At 34.6% G+C, this 26129-nt stretch overlaps 1 protein-coding gene across 1 annotated transcript in view; it reads left to right on the forward strand.

Annotated features, from left to right (window-relative positions):
• The window catches only part of SYNE1 (spectrin repeat containing nuclear envelope protein 1), a 593153-nt gene that overhangs the window by 455597 nt on the left and 111427 nt on the right, over positions 1-26129 (forward strand). Inside the window, exons 99-109 of the mRNA XM_036766002.1 lie at positions 2967-3123; positions 4646-4777; positions 5112-5267; positions 5842-6051; positions 12488-12589; positions 14540-14659; positions 16420-16620; positions 19207-19380; positions 22695-22826; positions 23561-23757; positions 25766-25898. Of these exons, the coding sequence (XP_036621897.1) occupies positions 2967-3123; positions 4646-4777; positions 5112-5267; positions 5842-6051; positions 12488-12589; positions 14540-14659; positions 16420-16620; positions 19207-19380; positions 22695-22826; positions 23561-23757; positions 25766-25898 (1714 nt within the window). The remainder of the gene's footprint in view (positions 1-2966; positions 3124-4645; positions 4778-5111; positions 5268-5841; positions 6052-12487; positions 12590-14539; positions 14660-16419; positions 16621-19206; positions 19381-22694; positions 22827-23560; positions 23758-25765; positions 25899-26129) is intronic.

Consider the following 26129-nt stretch of genomic DNA (forward strand, 5'->3'; position numbering starts at 1 on the left):
GAAGGACATCCAGAAGAAAGCAACAAGAATTGTAAAAGAGTTTCAAGTCCATGTAAAATGAAGATTGGTGGAAAGAACTGGGAATGTTTAATGTAAAGAATAACAGGAGACATGATTGCTCTGATCAAGTACTTGGCTGGCTATCATGTGAAACATGAATTAGACTTAATCTGTTTAGTCCCAGAGGTTAGAACTAGGAGCAGTGAGTGAAATTGCAAAAAGTCAAATCTACACTTGCTACATAGTGAATATCCCCCTCTAGGGCTACTCTCACCTTAGTAAGCACAGTTTGCAGATTGGATATGGGGAAGTGACTCCTAACTCCAATTCAAGATACTTTATGGATCTGAATTCCTATAACTATGTATCATAGGCCCCTAATAGTGTGTTTACATTTAACAGCCAATAGATACAATTAGCTCAAAGAAGAGGCATTTATTGATATAGCAAGAACAATAGCTGCGAAGCATTCCACCATAAACCTGTAGAACTCTCTCCCAAGCACACATAGCTTTGATGGGAATAATGAGCACATATATAGAGTATCCGACAGAAAAACTTACATATGGAACTGAGCAAACATACATCTCAAGCATTTCAGGGCCTTAATGTTCTTTTACTTCTTATGGTGTCAAAACACTGTTCCACCCACCTCACCCCCAGATATAGTGTCTTTGCTGAACAAGTTGCCAAGCTGAGCTCCCTAGTCCTGTTCCTCTCCACAGTTCAGCTCCCAACTGTCGAGTTTAATTCTCTCTTGAATGACTAGCTGATTCTCTTCTCTGTTACCAGCAAGATGATCTTTTGCCTCTCTTTTCTTGCTCCCAGCTGGTTATGGAATCTCCAACTGGTTGAGGAACTCTGTCCAAAAGACATACTTATGTAGCCAATGGATAGGAGGGGAAAGGATGGAAATAAAAATCCCCCCCCCCCATCTGCCTGTTCTCTGATAGAGGCACAAGAGGAAAGGGCAGAAAGGAATGGCCTTTCAAGAGCTGAGTTGTTCCTCCATAGCTGGTTCTCTTACATGCTACCAAAGGTCACCCTTGGCTGTTTCAAATGACTTCACTGTAGTGAAGAAATTACTTTACAAACTTTAAAGCACTACATAAATATTAGCTATCATTAATATTGTCTTCATCCTCCTAGCTATTAAACTAAAGCATTCATAAAATAACTCTGTAAATCAGCTACTAGAAGGGAATCAAAAAAGTAAACTAGAATGTTCACAACTAGAAAAATGGAAACAGGAAGAGTTTTAGTTAGCATAGAATAAAGACTAGTGTAGAAATGTAGTGAAGAAATTATTGCTATAATGCCCACAGACGGCAGAAGAAAACAATGTATTGAAGCATTCCCAATGCCGAAGGAAATAGTAAAAATGATTAAAGATTATTTATTAGATTATCATCTTTCATGCTTTATGATATTGGGACAGCCATTAAATATCTGCAAATGTAGCTAATAGGCAAAAGAAATATGGTACAAAGTATCTTCCCCAATGACTACAAATAAGGTTTATTTTATACATTTCAGATAATGTCTCCTTGGTAATTCTTTCAATTTACACCTCACTGAAAACCATTGTTAAAATCCCTCCCTCCTTCCATTCCCCCTCCCCTTTTTTCTCTCCCCTTTTCCCTCTCATTTAGACACATGCGAAAAATAGATACTTCTAGCCAACTCTGTTTTTTTCGTAGACATTTTATTCTACCTGTCTTATATCTTCTTGATTTGGAAATTGCCCCCCAAAAAGGCAAGCAACTCTAAATTACATTTTCAGATATTAAAAATATTCCTCCTTTAAAGAACTCAGTGGTCAGACACTACTCACTTTAAGGGGTGGCTTGAAAGGACATTTTTTTATTTGTTGTGCTTATACCTGATTTTAAAAAAAAAAACATTTATGTACTTGATTATGCACCCACCACCCACAAGTCTCTGGATACATTCATAGACACACTCATCCTCTCCCTTACTCACAAATGCCACAATTATTATATCCAGCGGCCAAAGAGTAAATAAGTCATAAAAAGGGAAAGAAAGAGTTTTATTGGCAAGCACTTTTATTCAACTTCCAAATTCACCATTTTATTACACTATCAAATTATCAAATGTGGATTTGTTTATGCGGGAAAAAATTTTCCAAGGGTATAACCCCCTCATTTTCTTAGGACTCATTACTCAAAGGGTATATGTATATGTGTGGTGTGTGTGCATGTGTGTGTATGTGTAATATAATGTACATATTATACATTTAATAATGAGATATAAATTAATAATATATGTTATACATATCTATACATTTTACATGCATACATACACATAGATAGTTATAGGGAAATGCCGTGAGAATTCTTCAAAGATTATTAGGGAAAATTAAATGAAAAGAACACCTGGGAGCAGAAATATAATTTCCATGGACATCTGGAAATGAAAGCATACCATATAACTTCCTTTCCAATTGAAAATCCCCTTTCAATATGTTGTTATATGTCTAAATAACTGAACAAAAAAAGGTTCAACTAAAATATATCTTTTAGGGACATTAAAATGCTGTGCAAACACTGCAGGAGATAAATATATTTGTGACATACCATGGCCTGCCAATAAGGCAAGAGAAAATATATTAGATGCATCTATTTTTATAGGAAAATTAAAATATTTCTCCTTAAGTTCACTGCTGCTTATTCAAAGCAGAAACACCTTTAGGAGAGGTTGGAAGTAAGCAAAGATAGATATCTTTCAGTTTTAGCATGGTTTCAATTACGTGGACAAATATCTCTTATCTGACTCTCTACATGTTGTACCGATTAATGAAATATAAGTTCCTCAAGAACAACAACTGTTTCATTTTTATTAGATGATAAAATTTAGAGGTTAATTTTTGTGCTTTGTAATCTTTACCTTTGATCATGGCTTTTGTTTCGCAAATTGTAAGCTGAAATTATCTGCTCTTCTAATAGTGAGAAGCCTGATGAAATATCCCAGGAGTTGGCATTTGAAGGGGAGAAAACCCCAGCGGAAGGCCACATGCGTATGAAATGGGAAAGTCTTCATCAAGAATTTAGTACCAAGCAGAGACTGCTGCAGAATGCTCTGGAGCAGGAACAAGAGCAGATGGTATCTTTGCTTTTTGATTATTGATTGTTGGAAGTATGTAATAATGTAGCAATTTCAATTTCGTTGTAGCAGTCCAAGTGAAATAATGAAACATACCATATTCTGTCCGATTTTATAAGAATATCATGTTATTTATTATTAATCATAAGAATATTTTTGGGGAGGAAAGAAAAAAATTTACATGATAATTTTGTTGTGTATTTGAAAAGGATAGCAAGTTGTACATAGAAGATTTGCTGTTTTATGTACAATTGTCTTTTTATTGTACTATATTACGAAAATGCTTATTTTAGTCCATATATTAAAAAATATTTTTGTATGATATTTCCAGAAAAAAAATCCATTTTCCAAGTGGAAATTCCTCTGATTTTTGGATTTTCAAATTTGAGTCCAGGGCATAAATATGAAAAATAGCGCAAATGATGGAGTTCTCTGTATCATCTTAATGATTAAATGTAGCTGGCAAAATGATCATCAAATTAGGATCAATGAATTAAATGTATATTTTTATTGTTTTTTTGAGTGATAGAATTTTGAAACAAACATTACATTTTGAGAATGGTTGTGAATTCTTATTACCAAAGGAGCCTTGGTCTGTACAGGCTTCTGGACCAGTCATATTTTTCCTTGAAATGTCATCTTCAGCAAGTTCTTTTTCTTTCCTCTTTCCTCCCCCACTTACTGCACCATATCAAAATGTCATGCAAAATTTTGTCCTCTCCCTTTTGAAAACATAATTTGATGGGAATGCTAGAAGTATAATTTGGCAATTAGTCAGCTACAATAATGACTATTATAAATATATATATGTATGTATATATATATATATATATATATATATCAGAAAGCAAAATTTTGTAACATAAACTATAACAAATTTGAAAAACTTGCTTTCCTAGTATATATTCATTTATTCATCTTTTTATTCAACAAGCATTCATTGAGTGCCTTCATGTGTATCACCCAGCCTTTGGTAGGGCATAGGAGTAATTCATAGAAGTATAGTCTATGACCTCACCATTTAGGAGTTTCTAGTCAAGGTGAGGCACAAGACATATGCATTGAGAAGATAGAAAATGACAAAAATACAAGGAAAGGTATTGTTTTCTTGTATTTTTATACAAAAGGAATGTAAAATTAAGTACTTGATGAATGGTAAATAAAGACTAGTGGAGTTCAAATGAGAGAAATTTGAGAAAAACGATCTCAAATGAGAGACTATTTTTGGCGGGTGTGGTGAAGGAGGAGTATGTGGTGGGTGCGAAATTTGAGTTTGGTTAAATTTGAGGGAGGAGAAAATGAGGGGCTTCCTATATGAGGAAGCTACTGTTTGTTTTTTTAATCAGTAAAAGCATTGTCATTCATAAATATGAAATATTGAAGTTGGTATATTCTGCACTCTAGAAAATAACTTTTGCCTGCAGAGTTACATAAGGACCCTTTTCTCAATATTCGTCCCATGTATGTTTCTGACACAATGCTGTAGAAACTATCCTAAACAACTGTGCTTATTCCTATGTAGCTTTACAGCAGGCCAAATAGACTGCTGACTGGTGTACCACTGTACAAAGGGGAAGGGCAGACTCAAACAAAATCCTCAGTTACATCTTTGCTGGATGGTTTGAGCCAGGCTTTTGAAGAAGTTTCATCTCAGGTATCGTATTCTTGGTTTACTTGAAAATTCTATTTAAAAAAAAATACATATTATTTTTAAAATGTCCCCCACTGTTTCTCATACTTAGCAGCCAAACAAAGGTCACTAAAGTGAACATTAACAGGTGAGTATGGTTACATTCTGGACTCTTCTTGTGAATATCATAAATCTCCCCTCCTTCCCACACAAGAAACAAAAGTCGGAAAAATAGTATTTTGTATCTAATTGGAACTATTTACTGAGAACACATTCCTTTTTTTTTTCCTAGATCCAGTATCACTTAAATGTATTGGAAGACTGACCTTTTCCTCTCCTTTTGAATTTCTTTTCCCAGAGCGGAAGGACAGGGAAGCAAAATTTTCACTTGGAACAGAAATTATATGATGGAGTTTCAGCTACCTCTACTTGGCTAGATGATGTGGAAGAACATTTATTTGTTGCTACAGCCCTTTTACCAGAAGAAACAGAAACATGTCTGTATAACCAGGAAGTAAGTTTGGTAACTTGCCTCCATGATTACATACCATTAAAAAAAGTTAGATTCTACTTAATTGATCTTAGATATAAGCATGAGATATTAAAAAAAGAAGAGAGCAGAAAATTTGGGATTCTTTCAAAGAAGATGATGAAGAAAATTAATTAGGAACATAAATTTGGTACAAGCCTTTATATTCTGAATTTGGATTTTCGATCCGTATACATAGGAAAGAGAAAAGAATGTTGAAAGACTCCCTATGGAAATGTTTGCGCATGTATCACAAACCCACATAAGGAATAAGAGTCAAAAATAAATTACTGAATTTCTAAATAGTATTTTATATTTTTTCAGTACTTAACTGAGGGCATTCCTAATAGGGAATATTTACTGACAAAATTTCATCCAGTGAACTCCAATATATCTTAAGATCATTGAAGTCAAGTTAAAAAAAATTTTAAAAAACTTGAATCAGCTGTTTGAGTAACAACAGTAGTTCATTGTCCTTTCAATGAGATGATAAAAGTTGGTAATGAACATGTTAATATATATGGTTTCTTAAATACGATTGCCTCTTTTATGACTCCAGACTCTTGCCAAAGATATTAAAGAAATGTCTGAGGAAATGGACAAGAACAAGAACTTGTTTTCCCAAACATTTCCTGAAAATGGTGATAACCGAGATGTTATTGAAGACACTTTGGGCTGTCTTTTGGGGAGGCTATCCTTGCTAGATTCTGTAGTAAATCAGCGATGTCATCAGATGAAAGAAAGACTGCAGCAAATACTAAATTTCCAGGTATGGTCAATTTTAAATTTTATTCTACAAAGTTATTTGTAGTTCCATGGTCCTATTTCATCATCACTAAACAAGCTATTTAATTGAATGATGTTACTTAGTGTGTGAGGTAAAGCCAAAATCATTATTGGTAATTAGTAGTTTAGGAATATAGCCAAGTGCTTAACTTGTGGAATTGGAAAATTTGAAGTGTCATGGTCCTTGTAGAGATATGGGAAAATCACATGATAACTAGAATTGCTTAAGAGCTAAGAACATTAAATAAATTGGAACTCAGGGAATTTTCTAATATAAATGTTGACAATTATAGACTTAAAAATGCATTACAAAATTATGCAGAAAATATTTTAATTTAGAGACCTAAATATTCTTTAAAAGAACTAGTTACATAATCCCTATACCTCTATTTGAAAGCTTATCGCATTTTTAAAATTACAGATCTTAAAGTTCATCATATTTTTACTTTGAGTTGAGATTTCCGATGTACATGAAAAATTCTTGGACACTTTCCATGACTCTGGGTGAATGGGGGAAATGAGGCTTATAATTTGAGTTATAACTTTCAGTGAAAATTAAACCACCTCTTACAAATAAAATTTGCCTTCTTAAAATATTTAAGTGCTTAATAGGAGGATGTTTTCATAAAGATAGAAGTACTTTGTACTATATATAATTTAAACAATAGTATTGAAAATAGGCTTGATGGAGTTTGAATTATAATTGTGATCAATGTCAAGTACACACCTGGAAGATGTTATTTTCTAGATAATAAAAAAGAGAGAGAGAAATAAATAGTCGTTGGCTTCACTTAAGCTTTGGTACTTTGCTTCCTAATGTCTAAAAAAAACAAGGATATTTTATATTGTTATATTATCCTGAGAAATTTGGTTAAAACATATGAAAAGTGATTGTGAAATTATTTGCAAATGTATATTCTGATTCATCATATATTTAGAGCATCTTAAAGAATTAATGTAATTTAAGATACTTCTGAAAATGTGAAAATTGTGAAAATATTGTGAGTACTTAACAACCCCATCTTTAGTGAAAATAAGATGTACTATATGGCACCTCAGTAATTGTCATGTAGTATCATGACCATGTACTTTTCTCTTATATTTTTGCATGTATAATAAGGCCTCCCAGAGCACCTCTGTATAGGAATATGTGACTGATATACACGGGTTATTCTAAGACTCAAGATGAATAGACCTGCCATAAATTCAATTAGCACAGCAGAATGATCCTGCCCTGTTATTAGAGATGTCTAGAAAAAAGGGTCTTGGATTATATAGAAAACATGCTATATGAGCATGCATTTTTTTGTTAACTCGGTTATTTCTGAAATATGTAGTTTTCAAGATATAACATCAAGGGGTTGCTGATGGAGGCAAAGTGATAGTTCTGTGATGGGGAAGTGACTGGTGAGTGGTGACGAGTAGGGAAAGATGTCTAATCTGTTAACTAAGGGATGTCATGTCAGCTTAGTTAACTCAATAGTGAGGATCTAAGGGTAGGAATGGCTGAGAATAGAGGTTCAGAAGAATAGAAAGCAAATAATTCTTTTGAAAATAGATTTTCAGACTCTCATAAAGTTTTAGCTATGTTTGGCAAATTGTTTCAACAATCCAGCTAGCAGCTGCTGTGGGGGGTATAAAATCAACAACAACCAGCTCACAGAAGACTGCAAAAGCCCAGGTTCTTTTGATCTGCTTCACTGAGGAAAGCAACATTAAGGGGTTAACAAGCTTACTTTAATTCAGTATATGAATACCATTCACTTAGTTCAGGGGAAAAAGCCAGCACCCTGAATTTTAGAGCAAATACAAACAGCGACAGACCAAATAAAATTCATAGTTACCAACATCAAAGTTCAGCCTGGGAGTTCATAACAAGGGCTGGGCCAGAGTCACATGCGCCACCATGGCTGTGGGTCAGAGCTCCGGGAAAAAAGAAAGCCAACCCCTGGTTTTATACCTTTTTCAGGGTCAAGGGTGAGTCACCCACGTGACCTAAAATCGTCACAAAGATGCGACTTAAACCCAAGTGGTCTAAAAGCCTCTGATGTCACAAACTTGTCACTCAAACCCATGTAAATTAGGCTTTCCCTTGAGGCAAGGAGGTCATCAAGGACTCCTAATTTGATCAAGGAAATAAAGGCCAAACTCTTCAAGGGCACTTGGTTGAACTAAGTGCTAAGAGCCCATTTTGATTGCCAACACACAAATGTATCATGTATGTACATGCATGCACAAATTAAAATAGGATATGAGGATAAAATTAGGAATATAAAATAATGAGCTTGATCCATATGACTTACAGAAATCTGTATTTAATTTATTTAATTCATTTAATTTTTTAAAATTAGAAACCTAACAAATTCCATGAGGTTAAAACTGCACTAAGTCTTTTGGGACACTCTGTATGTATTAGAACCAGAAAAGAGTATTTTATAATTGAAATGGTGAATCTCTATTTTTTAAAGGTTTTTGTCTTTTCTTTTTCTTAATTATACGTAAAAATTTTTTTAAAGTTTTTTTTTTTAATCTTGAGTTCCAAATTCTCTCTCTCCTTCTGTCCCTTCCTCCCACCCTTGAGAAGGGAAGCAATTTGATATAGATAATACATGTGAAGTCATGCAAAACATATTTCCATATTAGCCATGTTGCAAAATAAAACACAAAGCCCTTCCTCCTCCCCAAAAAAGACAAATAGAGAAGGTTAAAAAAGTATTTGTCAATCTATATTCAAACTCCATCAGTTCTTTCTCTGAAGGTGGATAGCATTTTTCATCCTAAGTTCTTCAGAATTGTCTTGGATCCTTGCATTCCTCAGAATAGCTAAGTCATTCACAGTAGATCATTGTATAATGTTACTGTTACTATGTACAATGTTTCCTTGGTTCTCCTTACTTCACTTTGCATCAGTTTAGGAAAGCCTCCCAGGTTTTTCTGAAACCATCCCATTCTTCACTTCTCATAGTACAATACTATACTATTCCATCACAATCATATGCTACAACTTGTTCAATCATAGATATACCCAATCGAGGGACATCCCCTCAATTTCCAATTTGTGGATCTCTATTATGCACATCCTACTTTTCATTTAACATAAACAATAAAGTCAGTATATAACTTTCAAGGCTATCTTGCTTGCAGGTGATTCCTTCTATTCTCTTCCATGAATTATTTTAAATGCTTCAATGACCCCCTCCTCCTTTTTTTGCAAGCCTAGACCTAGGCCCCTTCTACCCTCCCAAAATTACAAAAGAAAAAGAAACTTTATAACAATTATGAACATTTACATTGGCCATGTCCAAAAATATATATCTCATTCTTCATCCTGAGCCCATCACCTCTCTCTCAGGAGATGGGTCACATGTTTTATCATCAGTCCTCTCAAATTGTAGTTTATCATCGCACTGATCAACATCTCATTACTTTATGACAACATCTTATATGCAATAGATTGTAATTGGATTCTTCTGTACTAGTCAGGGAGGAGATTGATTAACGCTGTGTATTTGTTAAATGCCAAAGGACAATATCTTTTGGGAGTCCTATACCATATATTTTTCTGGTACCTTTTTAAGGTAATTGCTATAGTTAGTAATAAAATAATCTGAATAATTTTTATTCATTATATTTTATGATACTAAAGGGATAGCGTGTATTTGAATTTTTTTAAGATTGTGCTTTTAGTGTGTGGGGTTTTTTTTGTTTTTTTGTTTTTTATTTTTGTTAAGTATTCCCTACTTAGGAACATATTTAGGTAATCAGTTACACAGTGGCTAGCTCATGTACAAAAACTATGGCATTTCAAAATACTTTATTCTCATTTAATTGGAGGAAATAATTGCAATATGAATATGATTTAAAGGTCAAGCCACAAGCATTTTTATTCTCCTTAAGTACCAAATGCCTGCTATGCCAGCAGAACTCAATGCCTATGGGAATGAGATGTCTTTATTTTTCATTTCCCCACTAAGTATTTATAGCCACCATAGGTCAGGCTTTTTTCAGACCAATAATGAATAAAAAAAATTCTTGGAAAAATGCAAATAGGCAACAGAGATAATGGATAGACCGAATATGCAGATATGCATTATCTGTGTTCAAACAGTTACCTGTGAGTTACACTTAACTATAAGTAATCAGTAGATATTTTAACATTATCAGCTCCTGTAATTTACCCAAAATAAATTTCCTGGTAAGGCTATTTCATATTTTTAATTATTTGAAAATGAAAACAAAAACTGCAAGTGCTTATTTAATGGATGAGTTAGCACATTAATTTTAAAATTTGAAACTGTCTTCAAGTTTGTTTCTCAGCGCAGCATAAAATTACATTGATGATTTTTTTCATATGCTATTTATTCTTTCCTCCCCACTGCCCACTGCATATACATCCATTGACTGGTGGTGGGGAGGTGGGAACTCATACAAATGCAGTAAGAAATAAAATAAATCATTATCTGTAGACATATACAACTGAAAAGTTTTTTGGAGTATCTTAAAAAGATAAACCAATCCAGGCCAATCATCCATCTGAATTTGTTCCTTCGTGAACTTTTTCTTAAGTTAAAAAGAGTCTGCCACAGAGTAGTAGAGTAAAAGCTTGTTTCTGATCCAGGAAGATCTGAGTTCAAGTCCTGTCTTTGACAAAAACTGATTCTGTGACCCTGAGCAAGTCGCTTAACTTCTCATAGGTAGGAGTTTCTTCATCCAGGAATTCTCTATAGCCAAAAAAAAAAAAATCACAGATCAGTCTCTTTAATACAAAATTGATTTCTCTTATATCCAGGGCACTTGTTGGATATCCTTCTAGACATCAGCGGGGATTCAGGCAAGGCAATCCAATTAGCCTAAACTGAATATAATTATGAAGGCAAATCTGCTACTACTACACACCTACGTACTTCATTCCCTAAGCGAATATAAAGACTGTTTTTATCATCTTGTAGTAATGCTTTCCTCTGTGTAGTAAAGAATTGATTTTATTTTGGATCTGTTTAGATAGAGTGGAAAAACATATTCAAGTGAATATGTAGAAAGATAAAATACTTCATATTCAGAGATTCTGCTAATAGCATTGTTGCAATCTATGGATTCATTCATTCCTGACAGTTTTCATACATTTAGGAGATGTCCGTCATTCTCTTTGCAAATACAGTCTGTCTTTTGCCTAGTTAAAATAGTTGTTCCTTTCAGTACCTTGAGCAACTTGTCATTCTCTCTCTTCTTTTTTCCCTCACATTCATCATTCTCCTGTTTTTACTATGCCTTTTATCTCCATGAGCTGTTCTCTTTTTCTCAGTTGTAAGAGTGGACAATAGAGTGGATCCTTAGAAGTTTGATTTGTTATTCCCTGTGATTAAAGCTCACCTTTATCTGACTATAGCACTGGGTTCGGTACTCTGGTGACATTTATCCATATTCCCTGCACTCACCAGAGAGAGACTATGACAGACATGGCATGGATTTCTGCTAATTTGCCTATTATGCTATTATTTTGTTCACTAAAAATAAGCAGATCTATTTGTGTTTCAAATAAAATTTAGGATGTTAAAACTGTGACTTAGTTTTCCAATTCAAAATTCTTCCTTTACAAAAGACACTTTTGGGGCAGCCAGGTGGTGCAGTGAGTAGAGCATGGAGTCAGGAGGACCTGAGTTCAAATCCAGCCTCAGACACTTGGTACCCATACTAGCTGAGTGACCTTGGGCAAGTCACTTAACCCCAATTGCCCTGCCTTCCCCCCTGCAAAAAAAAAATATATATGAAAGAAAAGACACTTTAGGACAAATGTCCTGATGGTTGATTCCTTTATGAGAACACCAAGACCATCATGGGTGAAATTCACTGTTTTGGGCAATAAAATTAGGTTGAGGGAATAAATACAAGGCTCACCCAAGTCATTGTCCTTTCATAAATCCCTACAGTTATCTTAAACACCTCTTCCCCCTAAATTTATGAAAAATATTGTGAATATACCTAAATGTATTAGTAAAACCAACAAATAAAATGTCATTATTAAGTAGTGTGCTGCTGTTCTAGGAATCTAGTTTCATGTCTTTTTGGGGAACAGTTTTGTAATCCAATCTTTAATGGAGGTTTTTAATGGGCAGAAGTAATGGTTTCTTGTTTTTTTTTTTACAATTTTATAAATGATACCTTTAGTTCAGGCATAATAAAAAGCTTTGACTAACCATTTTACTTTTAAGTTATACATTATTTGTGCTTGTGTGCATTAAAGTTTCAAATTCTTGTCAAATTCCATATAACCAACAATAATAGTACAGAGATCCTGAGAGCTGTATGTGCCTCATCTTACTTCAGAGATTGAATGGATGCTACCATTAATCTGTGAGTACTTGGTTATGTGGGTTTCTAAGATGACCTGCCTATCACTCTGTTACTTTTTTCTCCCTTAGAATGATCTCAAATTGCTTTTGACATCACTAGCAGATAATAAATACATCATTCTGCAACAACTGGCCAGCGTGGTAGAGAAGCCTGCAGCAGAACAAATAGAGGTATTTATAGTTACCTGTTTCTGAAAAAAAAAAAAGAGTACAAATGTACCAAATAAAGTAGAATTTCTGGAGCGCATCAGCTCAAATAGTTGTCAGAAGATCAATATATGGCCTATGGGAGAGGGGAAATGGATCTTTTTTTTTATCTGCAAAGCTAAATACACGTTCACTCTCAAGAATTAGTAAACCTTATTTAAGCCAGGGCAAAGAATTAGTTTCCATCTCACATGAGGTTATTGGAGCACACTAAAATTTTATAATACTTTAAAGGTCTTTAAGGACAGTGCTATCTTCTTTTCCTAGAATTGAAGAAAATAGTGGTATTCAGGCAAAACCATCTTCTTTTGAAGCTCTGTGGTCCTATGTGCATTCCTTTGTTAAATTGTTTAAGATATCTTTTGCCCCCTGAATATTAAATAGATCATAAGTATGAAAAAGATAGTAAGATATGTTGGTACCATCAAATGTACACAGAATACAAGTGATAAAAAATAAAATTCTGATTAAAGCATGTATTTTAATACCAAAGTATCTACGGTGAATAACCATTTTTACTACTAGAAATATCTAGTTAAGCTAAAGAACAGATTCTGTCTTCGCTCTGTAGTGCCTGATTATCATCTGTGGTAAAGAGACTCTTCTTTAGTCCAACCATTTTATGATTCAAGAACAATAAATGTTTATTCTAACCTCTGTGTTTTTGCTCATGCCCTTGCCTAGGATGCCTTCTTCCTGTTGATCTAAATCCTATAAAATCTTTCAAAGCATGATTTGAGCAAAACCCTTGCCATAAAGCCTTCTCTATGACTGATTATTTCCTTTGCTTAACTGCTGTAACCCATTAGTTAGTACTCAATTATGTGCCTTTTTATAATTTGTCTAATTAGAATCAGGATTTGTAGAACCAGAAGAGACCAAAAAAATCTCTGACAGCCCAGCCTTCTCATTTTATAGATTAAGGAGATGAGACCTAGAGAAATTATATGATTTGTCTCATGCCATAGCAGCTAGAGGCAGAGATGACTTGAACTCAGATCTCCTGACTCTTGGCCAAAATTTTTCCTACTCTACCATTCTGCTTTCAAGGTGTTTCATGTGTGTCATTCTTTTTTCTATAACTAGATTTTAAGTACCGTGAGGCCATGGATCTCATCTTATATTTCTTCTGTAACCCCTCATAGCAGAAATAGAATCACATGATTTTAGAGGTAGAAGGGCTGTGAGAGAGTAGAAAAAAAAATAAAATAAACACCTTAATTGATAGATCATATAGATTATATAGAAAATCCAGAATATAAGTAACCTAAAATAGATATTACAGGTAGTAAATAACCAAACCAGGATTCAAATTCAGGTCTTCTGACTCTAGGTCCAGTGAATTTTCCATAGTTAATAACTATTTTAGATATTTAATAAGTACTTTCCCCCATTTGATTCCATAAAGTGTCTTCCCTCTACTCATGCAGGTGAGAAAATTCCAGTTGAATTTGTTCTAGAGAATATACCCTACTCGAGGGCAAAGCCATCTATCTGTGTTCTACCAATCCAAAGATGAAATTGTTCCATACATATTTTCTGATCATATGGGAAGTTTTCACCATATCACAGAAAAGTAATGAGTATTCTCTGAAGAAATATAGGCGAGCTTTCTCTTCATCCGTTGTCATCCATACTCCATTTTCAAGTACTTAATAACTGAAGTACATTATTTGTCCTATTTAGATACTGATCACTAACTTTTAAATCCTCTGCATCCCTGTTGAGGTGGCCAACACCTGCACATTGGATGCTGTTCTCTTCTCCCTATAAGAGACAGTATATAGTTTTCATGTATTTTTTTTTAAACAACACCATTTAAAAATTAGCATTGACGTTGAGGTGGAAAGAACAATAAAATGGCCATGGAGATTACATGAATGTTACAAAAAAAATATCATTTATTTGACTCAGGCAATACAACAGGCTGAAGATGGTCTGAAGGAATTAGATGCAAGTATCATTGAATTAAAGAGACGTGGTGACAAATTGCAGATTGACCAGCCCTCTGTGCAAGAACTCTCTAAACTCCAGGTAAACATTTAGTCAGTGGCCATTTTATCCACATTTTCTGTTTTGCCCCATTCTTCACTTAGTACTCCAAACATACTATATAATTAATGTTTTTGAGTTAAATTTAACAAAGTACTGTAATTATTAATATTTCATAGTTCATGTTAATAGAAACCAGCTTCTCTATTACTACCTTGATTTTTTTGTAATGAAATACATGTTACATAAGTACTAACTGATGAACCAAATTTTATTTAACCTCTTTCAATAACCTCTCTTTAGGATTTCTCTTTCCTCTATGATTTTTCAGAACTATGCTTTTATTTGAAAATAGTTATGTATTTCACATGATACAGTTCCCTGGAAAATATATCACTTTTGAACCCAATCTAGTACTAAAAGAAAACTTACGTAGCTAATACTCCATCTGTATTTCCTAACCCCACCTAAATATTAGAGAAAAAGGAACACTCATACCATGTAATCTGTTTAATTATAGCTTTGACAGGTACATGTCCTTATAAGTTTCAAAATACTTATAATGTGTCTGAAACCTTGAATCAGTCACAAAACCAATACAGCATTCAGAATAGAAGCTATAAAACTCTGACCTGAGCTCCCTGGATCATGCCAAGAGGTCTGAAAATTCTAGGCTCCCTTTTCTAGACCTGTATTCTGGATGAATTACTCAAAACCTGACACAGATATGAAATATGAGGCTACCACATTTGCCAATGGAATGCCATACTTTATTAAACACAAAGCTGGCATGGCAGTTTCTGTATTCCAAAAGTCTGCAAATGGTTGCCAATAAAACCCTGAGTTATCTTTGTATATCTTACTACAACAGTTTTAAAAAGATACATAAACTCAATTAAGATTCACAAGTCGTTTTAGGGAAATAAAATACATCCTTATTAAACAAAAAGAAAGGCCCATTTAATTGGCTTCATTTCTACACCTAACATTTTAAAATTCCTCATGTGGAACCCTGTCTGCAGTTTCTTCAGTCATTATTCCAGAGTCTTTAAACATGAGAGAATAAAGCCAAGTAACATATTTGTAACTGAGCGTGAGCATTAAATTTTACCATATTGGACATTTTTGGTCTTCCATAAACATTAATATGATACATTAATTGACTCTACATCTTTTCAAAAATTCCATGGCTGGTATATCATTCCCTACAAAAATGTGATTCCAAGTCAAATAGCTACTTACTCCACTCAGTCAACAAAATATTGTCTTATTGCCTTAAAAATCTCTCTGTTCCATTTAACTTAATAAAAATTAGTTTCTTTGAAGCCCTACAAAATGATGTTGTAATTGAGCCTGCAAGATATTAAGGAAACTGCACATACTTTCTCTAAAGAATAGTGATAATTGTCTTTCCTCCCTGTTGCTATATTTCTACCTTTTTACTCCTCCCCATAGATTTCCCAAAGTCATATAATGTAAGCCACATCTACATATCTCTAGGAACTGACACTTGGCCTCACTGGTAGAGCTGTTGTTAGACCTCTATTACTCTTCACAGGCCACACTCAGAATTATGGAAGTGTTCAAGAATTAAATTCTCCTTTTTGGACATGATTTACGAATATTTTTAGATGTATTAAAGGCAATTTAATTGCTCCACCCAATGACTCTTCTAGAAACAGAGGATATCTGGGGATAAGTAAGCATAATATAGTCACATTATTTAGACCAGCTGACATGTTTTTAGCCTCTTATTTGCCTGTATATTAAATGAAAATCTCTTGCTTTTTCTGTTCTCTTAGGACATGTATGATGAATTGATGATGGTCATTGCCTCCCGGCGCAGTGGGCTAAATCAGAATCTAGCCCTTAAGAGTCAATATGAACGAGCTCTGCAAGACTTGGCTGACCTGCTGGAAACTGGTCAAGAAAAGATGGCAGGAGACCAAAAAATGATTGTATCTTCCAAAGAGGAAGTTCAACAGCTGCTTGACAAGCACAAGGTACAAAATAAATAAACACAAACATGTGTTTCTAACTACCCATTATTGCCACAGCCATTCATATATTAAAATGTAGCATTCTCAAGGGGCAGCTGGGTGGCGCAGTGAGTAGAACACTGGCCCCGGAGTCAGGAGGACCTGAGTTCAAATCTGGCCTCAGATGCTTGATGCACTCACTAGCTGCGTGACCTTGGGAAGTCATTTAACCCCAATTGCCCTGCCTTCCGCCATCCAAAAAAAAAGAGACTACATAGTACTCTCAGTCTTTTGAGTTCTTACTTGCTGTATCTTTATACTTATATTTACTATTCAAAGCAACCATTAAAAGTAGATCAAACCCACTGAAAGATGAAAAAAGTAAAGATTTGTTGCAGATTAATTGAAATAGGATCTTGAGAAAGTTCTAAGTTGAAATGCATACATTTTTAGTAATTTTTCAAAAAGTAAGAACTTATTGGCAATCTCCATTCTCTCAATGGAAGATAATCTAAACAGAATTCTTTAGAGAGAATCTATTCTTGTCCCATATTATTATTCCAAAATCTGTTCTATCTGCTGATACTAATTACCATTTTCCCCCTTCACAATTTAGTTCTAGAAACCTATTCCTTCTTGGTTTCTCCAGCAACAGCTTTCCTGTTTGCCCTAGGAATGAACTCCTTCCTAGACTCAGAGATAAATCATACCTCTGTTATAACTACAGATATGTTGGTACAGATAAAAATATTTCTTCTTCCTCTTTCCTTGAACTTTCAGACATCTTCCTGGGAAAATAGAATCCCTATTGCTTAGTGTTCATTCCAAATGGTCATATAGAGTCAAAGAGTAAGGGTAGCCAAAAAAAGTGAGAAAATGGCAAAATAATAATTCATATTTTAAGGCATTCTAAGGTTTACAATGAATTTTGATCATGAACTTTTATTTGCTATGTATGAGGCAGGCAGTAAAAATATTCTTATTATTGCTATGTTATGGAGGAAGAAATTGGAGTTTACAGTAGTGCAGTGCCTAGGTTCATGCAGCTAGTAAGTATATGAGGAAGAAGTTGTATCTAAGCCTTTCCACCTTCTCCAGGAAGACCACTGTTCTTCCCACTATTCCATGTGACTTCTCTGGAAGAACATTCCCTGGGATTGAGGTGAGAAACCAAGATCATAACTATTACTAGATTGCTAAACAAACTGTAGAACAACCTCTTTATTCATTTCTAGATATTTCATGGGAAATGCTTTTAGTCTGCATGTAATCAGATACGATCTCCAGTGATTTTATGTTTGGTCCATTTGTCTAAAAGTAAATGAACGTGATTTTGTGTGTGCCAAAGTGGAGACTTAACGGTTGCTGAACTGATAATGCTGATGGGATGTTTAATGAACTTTTCTTAGTCTGCAATATTGCTACTTTAGCTTTGGAATTCTGTGTTCAGAAGTTATTTATGATGGATGATAGCCTAAAAGTAAAATAAATGTGACTTAAACCAAGAGGGTAGTATGCCCAACATATGAGGTCATTTTTAAGAAAGAAAACATATTTAGCCAAACTGTCTTCCTGTTGCTTCTGGTGCCATGTAATCTGTTGCATTCAGATGGAGGTTGGGATCAGGGAGGTAAAATTTTTCAGATCTAATTTTTTTTAGATATTTGCATCCAAACCTTTTTGATTTATTAAAGTTTTATCATTTTACCATGAAAGCATCTTTTCACAGAGCTACTTTTTTTCCTCAAGTCTTTGACATTCTACTGAAAGATGAGTGTCAATTAAAAAGGATAGAAATCTTTAAAGAGACATATTTTGGCTCAAAGTCTTTCTCACATTTAGGGCCATCAACCAATTAAGTGGGCTGCCTCGTAGAACAAGATCTCGAAAATTGAAAGTGTTCAGCTAGAGCCTTGATAACTGGTTTTGTAGGAATGTTGCAGAAGGAATTCCAACAACAGATTGTCTGAATGCTTAAATGACCTGCACTTATGAGTTAACCCTATACTACGACAGTGAAAACAACAACTAAACATCTTAGCCTTTAAGGGAGAGTTAGAGCTTTCAAGAAGGGAATAACTTAGAACATGTGGAGATGAAATATCCCAGGAAAGACGCCCTTGAGTAGAGATATAGAATGAGAATGTACTTGGTGCAGGTATCCAGGAAACAGTGAATAGATTAGTTTGTTTGGAGCAAGGAGTTTGTATAAGGGAATAATGGAAGATAGATTGGATGAAGAAGGTAGGCTATATGGTAAAGGGCTTTTAACGTGAGGCTAAAGAATTTGGGCTTATATTGTGGAAGACTATGAGCCACTGAAGGTTTTCATGTAGGAAGTACTTCATAAAAAGTGATCTCAATTCTAAAATATCATTCTAGCAGCATTGTGGAAGGATTATTAAGGGCATAAGAAGATAGTTGAGGTAATGTAGATTTGGGGTTTGGGCTGTTTTGGTGACAGCGAGTTTGGAATATTGTTACATTGCTTAAATTGAATATTCTTTTACATTAACCCAATTCTGTCAACACTCTCTTTGGAAGCAAATTTTATTGGAAAAGTAAGATGTGAATAGATTTATGACTTCTTTCTTTTCTGAAAAATTCTAGGAATATTTTCAGGGCCTTGAATCCCATATGATCTTAACTGAAACACTCTCCAGGAAGATAATCAGTTTGGCCATCCCAAAGGAAAACCAGGTCCACATGGAGTTGATGGCTCAGGCTTCAACTGTACTAAAGCAGGCTCACAAGAGGGGTGTAGAGCTGGAATACATTCTTGAGGTGAGAGTTTGGTTTTAACTTATTTTTCTGTTGTAAACAAATGCAAAGGTATTCATTAAGGCAAGGTTTGTGCATCCATGCAGTCTGTTTCGTACCTTAAGGACGAGTACCAGGAGCATCAGTCTTTGTTGTTGACATTTTCCCTGGGGTTCTACCACAGATAGATTGTTACACAAAGTCCATACTTACCTAATCTTCAGCAATGTGAGTCCTAAAAATGTATTACATAGTGCCCTAGTCTTATTAATAAAGTAGCAGCAACCTGTTGAGCATGTGACTGTGCAAGCACAGAATGTGATTTTGAATGCTTTTAACCCTGTTGAGGACTTGGCATGGAATAGAAATTGTACTGTTAGCAAATTGCCTACCAAATCCAGAAAAAGAGGTAGGAGGGAATAGCCCTAATCTTGTTACCAGTGATTGGCATCATTATCTCAGTCTTTCCTAAAGTGTTTGCCCTTGGACAGCTCTACAAAGTAGTTTCCTCCTTTAAAAAAATCCTTTTTTCTCTGGAACTCCAGAAGTTCAGGTGTTTTCAACACTCTTCCACACCATCGTTAGTACATTTGAATAGTATAGATAGCATGTTTGGTATTTGCTACATCTCACTGTCTTCTCTAGGCAAACACTAGTATATCTACACAATTATTTTTTGTGCTTTCAAGGAGAAAGTTTCCAGTCCACAATGATTTGTGGTGAAATGAGATTTAATGTTGACACTAGAAAGCTTAAATTAAGTAAACAAATAAAGACTTGACAGAGAAATTGTTTAGCCTTATTATAAATTACCTTGTAGATAAACATCAATGATCTTTCACAGTGAAACTGAAATTACATTTGAATGAAAAGTAAAAGAGTTTATATGGTAATGTAAGGTTAATAGCATGTATTCATTTTAAAACTCCTTTTCAGTTTGAATAGTGACATGTCTTCTAAGAATTTATTTCTTCAAATACAATACACCAATTCATATACTATATGAAGTAAAGTAGATATGCATGGCTGTATGTAATTAACTAACATCTATTACGTGCCTCCTATGTGCCAAGCACCATGCTAGGTATTGTGGTTACAGAGACAAAGATGTAAAAAAAGTTCTTGCCTTCAAGAAGCTTGCATTCAGTCATGGGAAACAACATTTACATACTGAAGTAAATAAAAATTTGCAGAAAGTAATTTTAGGGAAGTTGAAAGCAATAACTTCTGGGAGGGTCAGGAAAGGCATCTCGTAGGGCATGGCCCTTATGCTGAGATTTGAAGGAAGCTAGGAATTCTAAGAAGTAAAGGTATGAAGAGAAAGATTAGAGGTGAAATGACTTCTATGAGGAACAGCAAATGGGCCAATTTGACGAGACCAGAGTGTATATGAAGGGAAGTGATGTGAAATAAGCCATGTCTAGGCTGGATCCAGATTGTGAGGAGCTTTAAATGCCAAACAAGTTTTTATTTTATCATAGAGGCGACAAGGAGCCACTGGAAGTTTTTGTTTGTTTGACATGGTCAGACTTGTCTTTTAAGAAGATTTACATTAAGAAGATTACTTTGACATAGGATAGATTGAATAATGAAAAGAATTGAAGCAAGAAGACCAATTAGTACGCTATTAATCCAGGAAAGGAATAATGAGGCCAAACTGGGGGAGTTCAGGGCAGAGAAGAGGCTGTGTGAATGGGAAAAAAGAGAGAGAAGTGTCAGCAATGTTGGAAAGACAGAATTGAAAAGACTTGGTAAGTGATTGGATGGGGAGAGGGAAGAATGAGAGAGTGAGGAATTGAGGATCACTCCAAAGTTGCAAAGTCTTCTTTGTGGCTAGAATAATAATGGTACAATCGACAGTATTTGAGAAGTTAGAAAGAACAGTGGATTTGGGGGAAAAGGTAGTGAGTGCAGTTTTGGACAAGTTTATAGGACATCTAAGTGTCTAAGAGACATTGGATTATGAGGGACTAGAGAAACAAACTACTGATAAATTCTCAGATCACAGATATGGAACTAAAGGGATTTTATAGGCCTCCAAATTTTTTTTGAATAGTGATAATAGCTGATAAGGGCAGGTAGGTGGCACAGTGAGTAGAGCACCAGGTCTAGACTCAGGAAGACCTGAGTCCAAATCTAGCCTCAAGTATTTATTAGCTGTGTGGCTCCAGGCAAGTCACTTAACTTTGTTTGCCTCACTTTCCTTGTCTTTAACATGAGCTGGGGAAGGAAATGGCAAGCCATTCCAGTATCTTTGTCAAGAAAACTCCAAATGAGGTCATGAAGAGTCAGACATGACTGAAATGACTGAACAACAACAACAAACACTTGAACCCATGGATGTTGAGGAAAAGAACAGAGAGAGAAGATGACAAGGTCCAGGATAAACCCTAACCAACAATTATAGGATGAGACGTGAATGATGATCCATCCAATGAAACTGAAGAAGAGCAGCCATACAGATAGCAACAGAACTAAGAAAAAGCAGTATTAGGAACTGTCATAATCTAACTAAGGGTTACTCACTACAACAGTCTGAATGGGAGCTCTTTGTATGAATTCTAGGAATTTTAAAATTAGATCACTTGATCAGTTTATCCTCACCTCTCCATTTTAATTCCTACACATGGCAGCAAAGACCTCTCCAAATGTTTGGCAAATAAACATTTATAATATGGAGAGAAAAAGGAGAAAACCCACCCACCAGGCTTACATGTCCAAATGATGTATTTGTTAAAGAGTCATCTTCACAGCCTGCCTGAGCCAGGATGGATCATCTGATGATCGATTTGGGGTGTTTTCTTATAGAAATAGTAACCTGATTCTGTGTCTTTAGCTAGGCTTCTGAGAAGCTCTCCTATCACAGGCGGTCATGAGCTCATAATAAGAACAAAGATGCCAAAATTTGCTCATGGCCTGAATTTCTGACTTCATTCTTAGTTTTCCTTTGCCTGTCTCCAGACTCTAAAACATGCCATAGGCTCAGTGAACAGGTTAATGTCACTCAGAGTCTTTTGGTCAGTATTTCTTACATTGCATCTGTAAAATGGACTATCAGCTATTCAGAGGTACAATAAATCCTAATATATTATCTTACCCACACTTTGCATTCTCTCACTTTCTTCTGAGTACTTCATCTTTCTCCATAGCAACCTAAAATGTGACAAATCAAAAATTGCTTTTAAACTAGCCATAAATATAATTTCTGAAGTTAATGGAACTTAATTTTCATGGAAATCTGAAATATAAAAAAGCATTATCTTTTACAAACAAGTTCTCACCAGCACTTAACTTGCTATCTTACAAATATAACACATGTATATTATATATCTATATAGACTTGGTCGCATCTGGAGGATGACTATCAAGAACTCACCAGACAGTTGGAAGCAGTTGAAAGTAGCATCCCAAGTGTTGGTTTGGTGGAGGAAAGTGAAGAAAGATTAAATGACCGGATAACACTATACCAGGTTAGTTATCATTGAAAAAAAAAGATTTTTATTTTATAATGAGCCAAAGATCCACTAGACATTTCTAATAATCATAGAATCAAAACAAAGTTAAAATGTTTTAATAATGTACTGTTATTTGTATTAAATTACACACTTTCCTAAAAGCAATGAAATTCCATATTAATATCAAATTGACCATTTAGAGAATATATACATATATATGTATACACATAGACACATATATATGTATATACACACAGAGATATGTATATACATATATACATATGCATACACACATTGGTTCTTAACTTTAAGGACTTTCCTATTAACTAAAATCAAAGACATTCATTATTACACTCACACACATACACACACACATACACACAAAGATATATGGAATAATATGCAGAGAGCCTTTAGTTTTCTTTTTTTCATACTGTACCTATTTCTTGAAATTTTTCTTCTGTAAACATTTTCTCCAGTTTATCCTGGAACCTGATCATTAGCTAAATAAGTTTCAATTAGTTGATTGAAAAATTCCTGTATTTAGTATGTAAATGCTTGTTGAAAACTAAGGAAAAGATTAGATCTTAGCTACTAATGGAAAGTTGAAGTTTTCAATGTGGTTGTTAGCACAGGATATAACTAGGTTTTATATAAGTGAAGGGTCCTTTGGGCCACTGGACAAGGTATAAGATGCAAGAAGGGGAAAAAATAAGTTGTAAACTGACCAAAGTTTTCTCTCATTTTAGCGGCTGAAATCAAGCTTATCTGAATACCAGCCAAAATTATACCAGGTACTGGATGATGGGAAAAGATTGCTAATTTCCATTAGCTGTTCAGATTTAGAAAGCCAGCTAAATCACCTTGGAGAACACTGGCTAAATAATACCAACAAGGTTACTAAAGAACTGCACAGATTGGAGACAATATTGAAACACTGGACAAGGTAATAATATATGTAAGCTCCATAAGATCAGAGACTGTTTTATCCAAACTTTGTATCAACCCCATTGTGTATCCCGGTAGTCTAAAACCCAGTAGGTATTTAATAACTCTTACAAAACAGTGAATAACTTGTACCATATAGCATCTTCTAGTTAGTAAAATTTGGGCTCTATGGTATATGTTTGTACCAAACTTGTGGAAGATATACGTGGTCTTTGACCTTAATGACTTTCCTATTAACTAAAATCAAAGACATTCATTATTACACATTTTGTATAAGTGATAAACTGGTTAGGACTGAGTCAGAATATCCTTCTGCCTGTTTCCTTTAATAAAGGAGTACTTTCCAAAAGACTGAAAAAGAAAGAATCACAGGAAATCCTATGGATTGAAAAATGGTAGTTGATTTGACAGAACAGCTTTGACAGAGAACAAGTGAGGGGTATACAGAATAGTTCTGTGTACATTAACATTTTGTATTCACATTGTGAGAGGCAGCTTAGCATGTGAGAGGCAGCATGGTACAAGTGAAATAACACTGGCTTTAGACTAAAAAGAGCTGAGATGGAATCATTCGGTGACTTTGGGTAAGTCCCTTGGGCTTCATACTCCTCAGTTCCTTATCTATAAAATGAGGGGATTGGAACAGATGACATCTGAAGTCCCTTCTAATTTTGGATCTACAATCCCATCGTAGATAGGTGACTGGTGTTAGAATTAGGAAAGCCTGGATTTATATCATGTCTCTGACTCAGACTGGCTGTGTAACCATGAAAAGTCACTTAAGCTTTCAGTATCCCAGGCAACTCACTTCAGCCATAAGCTACAGATTGATCATGGAATTTCAGAATTGAAAGGTATGTCGGGGGTCAATCAATTCAATCAATACACCCCCCCCCAAAAAAAATCTCTGCAACATAACCAACAAGTGGTTGGTTTCTCAAAGTCTTCCGCTGAAGGGAGAACTCAGTACTCCAATTGCTTGAAGTCTTCCACTAAAGGGGGAACTTACTACCTTACATTTTGGATTATTATTTTGAAAAAATTTATAGTATCCCGCCTAAAATTGTTTTTGCATCTTCCACCTATTGTTTCCCCTTTCTGATTTACATTAGTGAAGGGAGTTTCCATACTCAAGATTTCCTATACCAGTAAAATCACCTGTCCATCCTGCCCCCAAACAAACAAACAACCACAAAATCTCATATCATATTCCAAACTGCCATCTTCTCATTTTACTCTAGTAAAATGGCATCTCTGTGTTAAGGAGCAAGAAACAAATAGTATTATCTTTCACCAATAGGTAAGGAAATTCAAATATATTGAGCCTTTCTGTTTTGTGATTTGTCCAAAGTCACTGGATTATAGAATTTAGAACAAAAGGGACCTTAGTGATTATCTAGAGGCTAACCTTCTAATTCTATAAATGAGGAAACTAAGTTAGAATGACTTGTCGAAGATCACATTGACCACAAGTAGCAAAACCAGAAGTCAGATCCACGATTAGATAATAGATGTTCTTATTCTCATCCCTGTGCTTTTTTTCATTAACTGTCCACTGCTTTCTCTAGTAAAACTGCTAACATAGGTTATAAAGACAGAATTATTACTAGGGGTCAAAATAAAAAGAAAGAATAATTTTTATTAATAATGCAAATATATTTGCTTTTAATTATTTTTTACTTAGTAAATGTAAACTTATCATCATAATTTACAATATTGCTATGCATAATTATTAACTGGTATGTTTATTTTATAATAATAATTTTATGTTTACTAAATACTTTCCTCATAGAAGCCTTATGAATTAGTCAGTGCAAGTATTATCCCCATTTAATAGACAAGGAAACTTAGCCTCAAAGAATTTAAATGACTTCTTAATGATCATCCACCTAGTAAATAGAGGAGCTAAAATTCAAAAATGGGTCATCTGACTCTGCACCATACTCTTTCTTTAGCTGCCCTTCAACGGACATTTATATATTTTGTTGTCATTAACTTTCTTACAGATATCAGAGTGAATCTGCTGAACTCATTCATTGGTTGCAGTCAGCAAAGGACAGGCTAGAATTTTGGAATCAGCAATCAGTGACAGTTCCACAAGAATTAGAAATGGTTCGAGATCACCTCAATTCTTTCCTGGTAAGAGATTTTAAGAGTCTGAGCCATTTGGTCATATGCAGTCCTTCCATCTGTGTGATTCCATCAACCATGCATACCTGAGTAAAGGAAGCAGTGGTTACTTATCTTGTGGTATGCATGTAATCCTTAGTCAACATAAATGGTCTTAACTTTCTATTCTCAAATTTTTCCCCTTTAATTTTGTTCTAGAATAATACCCTCATAAAATATGTAGCCTCCATAGTAGGATAA

This window comes from Trichosurus vulpecula, chromosome 7, assembly GCF_011100635.1.
Source record: "Trichosurus vulpecula isolate mTriVul1 chromosome 7, mTriVul1.pri, whole genome shotgun sequence".
In the NCBI taxonomy this organism is placed as follows: Eukaryota; Metazoa; Chordata; class Mammalia; order Diprotodontia; family Phalangeridae; genus Trichosurus; species Trichosurus vulpecula.